General features: G+C 48.5%; 1 protein-coding gene across 4 annotated transcripts in view; it reads left to right on the forward strand.

Moving 5' to 3' along the window:
* The window catches only part of SPEN (spen family transcriptional repressor), a 106,487-nt gene that overhangs the window by 87,752 nt on the left and 7,466 nt on the right, over positions 1-11,269 (forward strand). For all 4 annotated transcript variants that reach the window (XM_075328160.1, XM_075328162.1, XM_075328161.1 and 1 more), the window contains 2 exons: positions 235-335; positions 4,574-11,269. The exon at positions 4,574-11,269 is cut by the window's right edge and continues 1,033 nt beyond it. In XM_075328160.1, coding sequence (XP_075184275.1) covers positions 235-335; positions 4,574-11,269 — 6,797 coding nt within the window. The remainder of the gene's footprint in view (positions 1-234; positions 336-4,573) is intronic.

The following is an 11,269-nucleotide window of genomic DNA, read 5'->3' on the forward strand; positions in this document are numbered from 1 at the left end:
TCTCGTGGTAGCTGCTCCCTTAGTGCAGACGCTTTCTATTTTCTATGCACCCGTAGTAATGCAGCTTTGTGTATAATTGCCTGAAGAACTGCCCACAAGTAATGATAGATAACCGTGCATGCTCGGACGCCCCCTGGCATCATACATGTGTGGCGTTCTGTATATACGGCACATGCTACCAATCCGCTGTCCACAGCAGTTGATCAAAGGTTTTTTGTTTTTTGTTTTTTTTAGGTGGATTTTGCAAACCATGAAAGCCAATTGGCTTTTTATGATTCCATGGAGTCTTCAGGACAAGACATTCGGGATATCTATGAGATAATATCCGAGAGGAGGTAATAACCTGACACAGACCCTTCTCAATATTTTAACTTTTTACGTTTTCATTTTTTCCTCCCCTTCTCTCCAGAGCTATATATATATATATATGTTATATAAATATAATTTTTTGCTTTTTTTTTTTTTTTTGCGTCTCCATTTACAAGGGCTTGTTTTTCCAGGACAAGATATACTTTTGAATGGCTCTATTCGTTGTACCATATGGCATACTGTAAAGCGGGGGGAAATTCCAAATGTGGAAAAATTGTAAATAAAACAGAGTTCTGACATTTTTCTGTAAGAATAGTTTTTACTCTGTACATTTTGTGGTACAATGACCTTGCAGTATGATTCTGATGATACCAAACGGGTCCAGTTTGTTTTTATCATTTTAGTGGTGGAGGAAAAAAAAATCTGAAGTCTGCAAGAAACTTTTTTTTATTTTTTTTTGTCGCCATTTCCCCGAGACCTGTAACATTTTCATTGCTTTGGGAGGGCTTATTTTTTTGCAGGGCGAGGCGCTGTTTTTATTGATACAGTCTGCGGTTACATGTGACGTGTTAATCACATGTTGCAGCATTTTTTTTTTAAAATTGCGGCAACAAAAAAAAAAATGTAATTTTGGTGGTGTTTATTTTCTCTTGTTTACTGATCGGATTAATTTATTTTTAGAATTTGATCAGACTTTTCTGAACGTGGCGATCCCACATATGTCTTTTTTATTATTATTTTAGGTTTCCCTTTTACTTTTCACTGTTTTTAACGGTCCCCTTAGGTGACTATAACCTGCAATCAATAGTAGAATAAACCTGGCTCACTATAAAATTGGGTGCTCTGGAGAAATATATCCACTAAAACAAAAATGTAGCTCCGGTACACCTTAAAAGAATTAGGCAAAAAGTCTTGGGTGGTGCTAAAACGTGGTTTTATTGAAACAAAAAGAAAAGTCTGTCCCAACGTTTCGGTCCTGATAGGATCTTTTTCAGGGGTTCTATCAGACTAAAACATTAGAGTCAGTATTCAAATTACACCAAAAGGAACCGTACAAGGTCGTCATAGACAGGAAGAAATAAGATTAGGCTGTGACCATGTAAGGCTAAGTTCACATTTCCGTTGTTTTGTATCAGTCACATGCGTCGCTTGACGCATGTGACTGATGCATTGTACAACGGATGACAAAGAAAAGAATTTCATTGTCGGACTCCGTTGTGTGCGGGAGGGGGCGGAGCCGAGCGGGGGGGCGGAGCCAGGCGCTGAGGATGTCAGTGGCAGTGCTGCGGTCTGCATGGCTTGGGACAGGTGAGTGTGAGTGAGTGTTGTGTGTGTGTGTGTGTGAGTGTACATATGTGGAGTGCGGGAGGGGCGGAGCCGAACGGGGGCGGAGCCGAGTGGGGGCGGAGCCAGGCGCTGAGGATGTCAGTGGCAGTGCTGCGGTTTGCATGGCTTGGGACAGGTGAGTGTGTGAGTGAGTGTGTGTGTACATGTGCGGAGTGCGGGAGGGGGCGGAGCCGAGCGGGGGGGGGGGCGGAGCCAGGCGCTGAGGATGTCAGTGGCAGTGCTGCAGTCTGCATGGCTTGGGACAGGCGAGTGTGAGTGAGTGTTGTGAGTGTGTGTGTGTGAGTGTACATATGTGGAGTGCGGGAGGGGCGGAGCCGAGCGGGGGGCGGAGCCAGGCGCTGAGGATGTCAGTGGCAGTGCTGCGGTTTGCATGGCTGGGGACAGGTGAGTGTGTGAGTGAGTGTGTGTGTACATGTGCGGAGTGCAGGAGGGGGCGGGGCTGAGCGGGAAAGTGTCGGCCTCCCTGCACACGTAACCAGACTAAATATCGGGTAAAGCAAAGCACCCGATATTTACCTTGGTTACGGGCGTACACCGCTTAGCGCTGGCTCCTTGCACCGTAACCAGGGTAAATATCGGGTAACCAAGCAAAGCTGGTGACGTGTGCAGGGAGCCAGAGAGCATGCGCAGCGAAATCCGACGGATTGCACTGCTCAAAAAACGTTACATGCTGCGTTCCTCCAGCCCAGCGGTCAGTCGTTCCACGACTGATCAGTCGGGCGGAGGGTGCAACGCAGCATCATCAGTCACAATCTGCTGCTCATACAAGTCTATGGGAGCAACGGAATCCGCTAAACAGATTCCGTTGTTTACCAGAGCAGCGGATTGTGACTGATACAATTTAACGGAAGTGTGAACCTAGCCTAAAGCGATTTCAAAGTAGGTAATAAGAGTGATGCCAGAAGGAGCCGTGAACGGACGTCCTAGGAAGGCCGGGGACCAGAGTATGGACTGCTCATTTACACTAAGGGGTCCCAGATGAGGTGAGCTTTAGGTAGTCATATAGTGTGTCATGTCCAGAAGGGTAGGTATGACCTGTCGCGACTAGGTAGAACGAGCACATGCAGCGTATTGCAGTAATGCAGCAGCCAGAATCCTCCTTCCCCGGACACAGGCATCACCCAGCGTCCCATATGTGTCTCCAGACCTCCTCTTCTCCTTAAGATATTTTTCAGGGAATACCCTACTTCACATAGAGCGGTTTCCTACATGAAGTAACCGGGCCAGAGGGTTTTCTTCTGATGCACCTGACATGTTACCTGATGACATTGTCCTAACTCCATTACTGCAATACGCTGCATGTGCTCGCACTTCCTAGTTGTGACAGGTTCTCCCCTTTTGATGCATCTGACATGTGTTGCCTAATGGCACTGTCCAAACTGCACTACTGCAATAGCTCGTTCTACCTAGTCGCGACAGGTCATACCTACCCTTCTGGACATGACACCCTATATGACTACCTAAAGCTCACCTCATCTGGGACCCCTTAGTGTAAATGAGCAGTCCATACTCTGGTCCCCGGCCTTCCTAGGACGTCAGTTCACGGCTCCTTCTGGCATCACTCTTATTACCTACTTTGAAATCGCTTTACGTGGTCACAGCCTAATCTTATTTCTTCCTGTCTATGACGACCTCGTACGGTTCCTTTTGGTGTAATTTGAATACTGACTCTAATGTTTTAGTCTGATTGAACCCCTGAAAAAGGTCCTATCAGGGCCGAAACGTTGGGACAGACTTTTCTTTTTGTTTCAATAAAACCACGTTTTAGCACCACCCAAGACTTTTTGCCTAATTCTTTTAAGGTGTGCCGGAGCTATAACCTGCGATCGTCCGATCACTTGTGCAGCATTGCTGTGTATAGCAAATATCACAGTCTCCTTTGAAGCCCGGTCACAGACTGATGGTAATGGAGCTCTGCTATGGCAAGCATGGAGGTCTTCAGCAGACCCAGTGCTGTCGTAGCAACCCGCTATCACATTATGGGTGCGTTGTTGGGAGCTAAAAATGGCACGCCCCTATGCCGGCGTGTGTTAAAGGGAATCGGTCACCAGGTTTTTGCTCCCCCACCTGAGATCAAAACGATGTAGTGACGGAGCCCCTGATTCCAGCAATGTGTCACTTACTGAGCTGTCTGCTGTCTCCTCTGCTGTAAATCCCGCAGTTATACAGAGCTCAGGAATCTGCTGGACTACCTGCAGCACACCAAGTAGTCCTGTAATGATAATTTCCTGCTGAATAAACAGTGATATCAGAATGACATCAAACAGCTCAGTAAGTGACGCATCGCTGGAGTCGGGATCTCTGCCCCTACATTATGCTGCTCTCAGATTAGGTGGTGAAAACCTGATGACAGATTCCCTTTAAATCCCACTATGAGTTTGATAGCCGGATTTAACAGGTTAACAATCGCGGGCTGAACTCCACTCCACCCGTGGCTGTTTGCGGCAGGTCCTGGCTGTAACACTCAGCCGTTACCTGCCAGGTATGGAGTGAGCTCACCCCTTGAAGCCCGCTCCATGCACCCGCTGCCAACATACGCCATACGTGGCGAAGCGGCTAATGCCAAGACCAAGAGGGAACACCAAACAGGACGAAAGGCTTTGCATAACTCTCATGTTTCACAGCCAGTCCTGGTGTTTGAAGAGGTTTCCTTTCCCAAGGGATTTGTAATACTACTCATCAGGGGTAAATGGCGTTTGTTATATACAGAGATGATGTGATATGGTAGAGTTGATTGAAGTCGCTGCTATGGTGTTTACATGGAGTAGAGAGGTCTATGGTAGCCTTGCTGGTAATGGAGCCAGGCTTGTAGATTTCTTGTCTCCATTCACTTCCGGTTAGTAATGTGACCTATATGGTGTTTCCAGGTCGGATGTTTGCGCTTTGATTCTAACATGCTGTTTTTGTCTCTTTCCAGGACTGACGAGACCCGCAGAGGATCATACCATGAATTTACTACCACAGATCGTACATACTACGATAGTGTCCGGACTCCTGGGACGTACCAGGAGGAAACCAGAAGAGAGTATCCCGCTCGGAGCCGAGAATTCTACCCGGACTGGGAATCCTACCAGGGCGATTATTATGAGCGATACTACGATGAGTCCAGAGAATTCAGAGACTATAGAGATCCATACGAACAGGACATCCGGGAGTACAGTTACAGACGGGAGCGAGAACGGGAACGAGAGCGGGACAGTGAGCGCAGACAGACAGAACGTAGCCAAAGTCCAACCCATTCAAGAAGACCGCAGAGTCCAGCTGCCTCCCCATCACAGTCCGAAAGGATTACCAGCGACCCAGAGCGCAGAATTTACAGCCGCTCGTCCGACCGCAGCGGAAGTTGTAGCTCGGTCTCACCTTCAAGGTTTGACAAGCTAGACAAAGCTAGGACTGAACGTTACATAAAAAGTGAAAAGCTAGAAAAGGAGCGGACCTTTGATTCAGATCGATCTGATAAAGAGAAGCGGCTACTGCGGAAGGAGAAGAATGAGAAGGGTGAAAAAGACAAATGCGAGAAGTCAAAACGAAAGTCCAAAAATCATTCAACAAGTTCCCAGTCTTCTGAAACCGATCAAGACAACGAGAAGGAACCGAGCTTAGAGAAACAGAAAGGTAGCACCAAGCAGCTGGCCAAGGAAAAAAACGACAAGGAGTGCACGGCCAAAAATCGCCTGGACCTTAACCCTTGTGTGGTTCTGACCAGAGTAACTGAGAAGGAAGGGAAGGTCTTTGATGCTCCAGCAGTAGATAAGGCTTCAAAAAACAAGATAGATGGTGAATCTATAAAGTCCCCTTCATCAGATCCCAAAATTCAGATGATCAGAATGGAGCAGCCGAAGTTTGAGCAAATTAAAGCGGAGTCCTCCAGACTGAAGTTGCCGAAAGAGAAGTTACTTTCCAGCCACATTGAAGTTGTGGACAAAGAGGGCAAACAGAAACTTAAGAAACACTTAAAGTCTGAGCAGCTTGCAGAGGGGGCTATGGCTGCAGACCTCGACAAGTTAGAAGCCCGAAAACGACGCTTTGCTGACGCCACTTTAAAATGTGAACGGCAAAAACTGGATGTTCGAAGGAGCAACCAAGATGAAGAGGATAGCCGTGTAGGCCTACGGAAACCACTAGAGCCTGTATCTTCAAGAGACTTCACCATAGGCCGGGAGCTTGATTTTGAAAGGAAAATTTCTAGGAAAGATTTTTTAAAGCGAGAAAGTCGAAAAAAATCTGAAAGACTTTTCACTATCACCAGTCCCAAGGACGGGCACGAGTTCTTGACTGTTGGGCTCCCCGGACGGTCTAGTTTAGATTTGCAGTTTCGGTTAGGAGAATCTGGAGATTTAGGAGATTTTGACTCGCCAGAACACGCTTCTAAAAAGATGATGTTCCTAAAAAACATTCAGAGACACGCACTCATGTCAGAAGATAATGATAAGGATTTTACTAAAGATGACCGAAAAATGTACAGCCACCTGTCCCGGGAAATGGCGGGCATGGAGAGGTCTGAAACGGAAGAAAAGCTTGCCATTGACATCGATCACACTCAGAGCTACAGGAAACAGATGGAGCAAAACCGCAAACTGAAACAGCAGATGGAACTCGAGATCCTAAAGTCAGAGAAGTTCAGGAGTCCAAGCAAAGAAGCAGAGGAATACGAGAGGCGCAGCCTAGTCCACGAGGTGGGGAAACCTCCACAAGACGTCACCGATGACTCCCCTCCAACGAAAAAAAAAAAGAACGATCATCTAGAATATGAAATCACCAAGCCAGAAAGACACTACAGAAGCTCTCGCCAGATAAGCGATGAGCCCGAGAGAATGGCTGCTTCTCCCAGTATGCGACCTTTCGGATTTAATGAGGATGATTATACAGTTGGCTCACCAAGGTTAATACCAATCAAAGAATTCAAAGAGTCGCCCCGTGTAGAGGAAAAGAGCACATTTCCCAGCGTGGCTTATAAGGACGAACACTTTAAATTACTACCTAGCGACTCTGTGAAGAAGGAAAGCATTACTGATCCTTGCAAAGGTAAAATCATTGCAATGAGTCCCGAAGAAGAATATAGCAAATGGGATAACCAGCTGAAACACGAAAGTAACAGGGTGGACATCAGCTTTCCCAGCAACATTATAAAGAGAGAGGCCATTAGAAAGCGTCCCCGAGACCTCGAGCCCGGGGAAGTCCCATCAGACTCGGACGAGGATAGCGATCACAAGCCGGCTTCCCCTAAAGTCTCTTCTCTCTTAGATGGATCCAGGTTTTCTTTTTTATTACGGGACGGAGAAGATAAGTTAAGAGACAAGGAAGATCGGTTTTCTGGCTCATTGGAAAGAAACAAGTTTTATTCTTTTGCGTTAGATAAAACCATCACCCCAGATACAAAAGCCTTGTTAGAAAGAGCAAAATCGCTTTCCTCTTCTCGGGAAGAAAATTGGTCTTTTTTAGACTGGGACTCGAGGTTTGCAAATTTTCGCAGTAATAAAGGTAAGGAGAAAGTTGACTCTGCCCCCAGACCTATTCCATCGTGGTACATGAAGAAAAAGAAAATAAAGACCAATTCCGATGGTAAATCGGATGACAAGAAAGAGGACCACAAGGAGGAAGAGCAAGAAAAGCAGGAACTTTTTGCTTCTCGTTTCCTTCACAGTTCAATCTTTGAGCAAGACTCAAAAAGACTCCAGCATCTGGAAAGGAAAGACGAAGATTCGGATGTCGGTGTGTTTCGTCCTTACGGCCGACAGCTTTCTAATGACGGGATCAGTTATTCTTCAGACCTCATACAAGAGCCCGTGGTCCTGTTTCATAGTAGATTTGTTGAGCTCACAAAGATGCAGCAGAAAGAAAAAGAAAAAGAGCAAAAGCCAAAAGAAGTAGAAAAAGTTGTTGAAGAAAAAGAGATTCGGCCGAAAACTCCCGAGTCTTCACCAGAGTGCAAAGAACGAGATATTAAATCGCCAGTGTTGGTTGTGCCAACGCCAGCACCACTTCCACCACCAGAACATACAGCACCAGTGCCGGAAAAGGTCTCTGCTGACAAAACGCCTCCCCAACCTCTGGAAACAGAGGAGGAGAAGCCAGCTGAACCCTGTGAACCAGCTGTTGAGGAAGCCAAACTTCCCAGTGTCGTCACCCCTGCTCCTGCACCGGCTCCTCCACCGTCCCCAGTAGAAGTTACTCCAGTTGTTGAAGAACCTGAGACACCAGGCGTCATTACACCACAAGTCCCAGAAGAGGTGATTAGTACAGAACAACCTTCCTATCTGGATACAAAACCACCAACGCCGGGAGCATCATTCTCTGAGATCAGCGCCGAACCGGTCCCCGAACTGAAACCTGATTCACCTGTCGTCTCTCCTTCCAAGAATGAGAAGAAGATAGAAGAACCCGTTGAGACTTTTGAAGCAGAGACAGCTGTAATTACTAGTGCCAACACAGATGTGTGCCAGAAATCGGAGCCGGTCTTAGATGAAGCTGAACCTCTTATTCCTGAAAATGACACGGAAGTAGAAGTTCCCAACACAGCAAAAAATAAAAAGGCCCCGAAAGGCAAAAGGTCAACCGTTTCAGATAAGCCAGCCACTAGAAAAAGTGTGAGGATTGACCGTGAGAAGCGCAACAGATCCTCATCCCCACGCGGAGAGCCTCAGAAACACCTGGAAATGAAAAATGAACACGAAAGAGGTTCGAGGAGTTCTGCAAAATCTCCCAGTGCCGTCCCAGAACCAGACGTCTCCGAGCCGACTCCGCCCCGAACACGGAGAAACGTCAGATCAGTCTATGCCACCACAGGCGACAATGACGGAGGGTCTTCAGTTAAAGAGTCTGTAGAGACCTCCCGATCTACAAGAAAGAGACCAGAAAAAGATGCTGCAGAACCTCCAGCTACCGCTCCTCCCACCCCGAGAAGAGGACGGCCACCAAAGGCTCGCAAGAAAACGGTCGGTGATGTGTCTCCTATCAAAGCAGAGCCATTAAAACAAGAGAACGAGGAGACTGAAATTAAAGAAGCAACTGAAAATGCAAAGTCAGTAGAGGGATGGCGGTCTCCACGATCTCAGAAACTCTCTCAGAGCCATTCTCCTCTGTCCAGTAGCCAACAAGGTAAGAAGAGTAAGAGTGACTCTGCAGCACAGGCCCAGGAGAGCTCAGCAGAAACCAATGAAGACCTGAAGGAAAAAGCAGAACCGCCGGAAGACGAGACCAGCAAGACCAAAATCGACAAAGAAGAAGCTGTGGGTGATAATCCAGATCCAAAAGACGTGGAGCCGGAGAAATGTCCGACTGAGAAACCAGTTACTGAATTGCCTGACAAGAAAATATCCTCACTAGAGAAAGCTAAGCCTAAAGTTGGAAGGCCCAAAAATCCCAAAAATATTCCTCACTTGAAAAAGGTAGAAATCCGTCTGAATGCGGTTGATGTGAAGGATGCTCTAAGGCCCCACACCGATACAGAGTCCATGGTGGTTTCCCCTGTAAAAATCAAAAGTCCCCAGAAAGAAGATGTTTCTCCACCTTTCACAAATCCGCCAGAAGCTGCGTTCCCCGAAACTCCTGACAAAGACGCTGTGAAAGAGCCCAAGATTTCATCTGAAGCCGTGCAGCTGGCCCGACAAATGGAGCTGGAGCAAGCAGTCGAAAACATCGAGAAGATCACCGAAACGGCTGCCATTCCCGCCTATAAAGACCCCCAGAGTGGGGAAGTGTCCGAGACTCGTCCAGAGGAGGATGGGGATAAACCCGCACATCAGGCCAGTGAAACAGAATTGGCCGCCGCTATTGGGTCCATCATATGTGACATTTCTACTGATGCTGAAAGCTTTCCTCCTGCTCCACCGTATCCACCAGAAAGGGAAGCCGAGATTCCTCCCGAGTCAGCTGCGCCTCCTGCTACTTCCCAGCCCGATGACCTGCAGCCCGAGAACGATCAGGCGGTGAACCTCATCTTACAGAGCGACGCTCCCCCCACCTCTGCCAGTGCAGCCCCTGCCCCTGCCGTACCTGAGCCCGCAGAACCGATGGAGAGAAAAGAGCCACCAGTCACACTCACAGAAACCTCAAATTCTGCCAAAGAAACCGAAACATTGCGGGAATTCCCTCCAAAACAAAAGGGTCGGACTAAGACTAGGAGAAAGCGAAGATTCAACAAGAACCGGGACACCGCCGAGAGCAACGTATTTGTACGTGAGAATATTCAGGTCAAATCTCCTGCGAAAGATGAAAAGGTGTCCTCAGACGAAGGGCAAAAGGAACAGCCGGCAGAAGAGTCAGCGTCCTCCGTCCCTGATAATCCCGCAGTGGACACAAGCCTGAATTCCTCCACAGACACCGTCTCCAAGGAAGGAGAGGAGGAATGTAAAGATGAAGAGATATCTGGCGCTACGAATATGAGCGATTCACCCCAGCCGCTTTACATCGATGACGTTAGTCAGAGCAGCTTCAAGCTGCGCTCCAGTACGGAGAGTGCCCCCGTTACTCCTCCCAGTGTGCCCAGTACGGTCCTGTCCGCCACCCCTGGGAAGACTGGTGCTCCAGTGACTGCGGCCCCTCCGCCACATTCAGCTCCAGCCATCATGTCTGACTGGATAGTGAGGCATGAAGAGAATTCCTCCATTTCTACTACACCTCCTGCGTTACCTCCGGACACAAAGGCCTCCGATGTGGATACCAGCTCCAGCACTTTAAGGAAAATACTAATGGAGCCAAAATACGTGACCGCACCCAGCAACACCGCCAGTATCGTCACCACCGCCATCTCCGAGCCGGTCCCTGCGTCACATGTAGAAGAGCACTCTCCTCCTCCGCCTGTAGAAGCAATCAAGCCGGTGTCTGAAGACAAGTCCGCCGTGCCTCTCGCCAACACGGTTGTCCCATCGGCTGCAGAGGCCCCAGCATTTCAAGAGAAGGGGCTGATAGTGGCCCCGAAGGCTACCTCTGTTATCAGTAAAATGCCTCCCAGCTTTGATCCTGATGACTTACGCAGAAAAACGCTGACAAAGCACGCACATCCGCCTGCTCCACCGTGCATCCCGCCTCAGAAGATCAAGGGGAGACAGAACGCTAATGACGGACGGGCCTGTATAAAACCGACAATGACCGTGATAGAGGAACGGCCCACGGAAACCGGGCCCAGCCCTGGACTCCGCGTGAACACCTCCCAGGGAGTAATGCTGCTCAGTTACTCTGGTCAGAAAACGGAGGGGCCTCAGCGAATCAGTGCTAAAATCAGCCAGATCCCCCCAGCCAGCGCGGTGGATATAGAGATCCAGCAGTCCGTGTCAAAGTCCCAGATCAAACAGGAACCTCTCGCTCCATCTCAGATGTTGCCAAAAGCCCCTCCGACCCCCTCCGGCTACCAGTACAATGCATCGCCGGTCATCTCAAGCATAAAGCAAGAGCGCTGCTCGCTGGAGAAATCCGAACCCAGCCACATGGGTGTCCCGAATACGTCCTCACAGACCGGAGCCGTGAAAGTCCTTACCCAGAATGCCGCGCCAGTCCTGATGCACAGCCAGATGCTGCCTGGTCAGATGGGGCCTTCTGCTAAAAAGATGAGCGAGGTGTTAGAGTCTAAAGTGCTTCAGACGACGAACATGAGCCCCCACCATTCTTCACTATC

Source organism: Anomaloglossus baeobatrachus, chromosome 11 (assembly GCF_048569485.1).
Source record: "Anomaloglossus baeobatrachus isolate aAnoBae1 chromosome 11, aAnoBae1.hap1, whole genome shotgun sequence".
Classification (NCBI taxonomy): Eukaryota; Metazoa; Chordata; class Amphibia; order Anura; family Aromobatidae; genus Anomaloglossus; species Anomaloglossus baeobatrachus.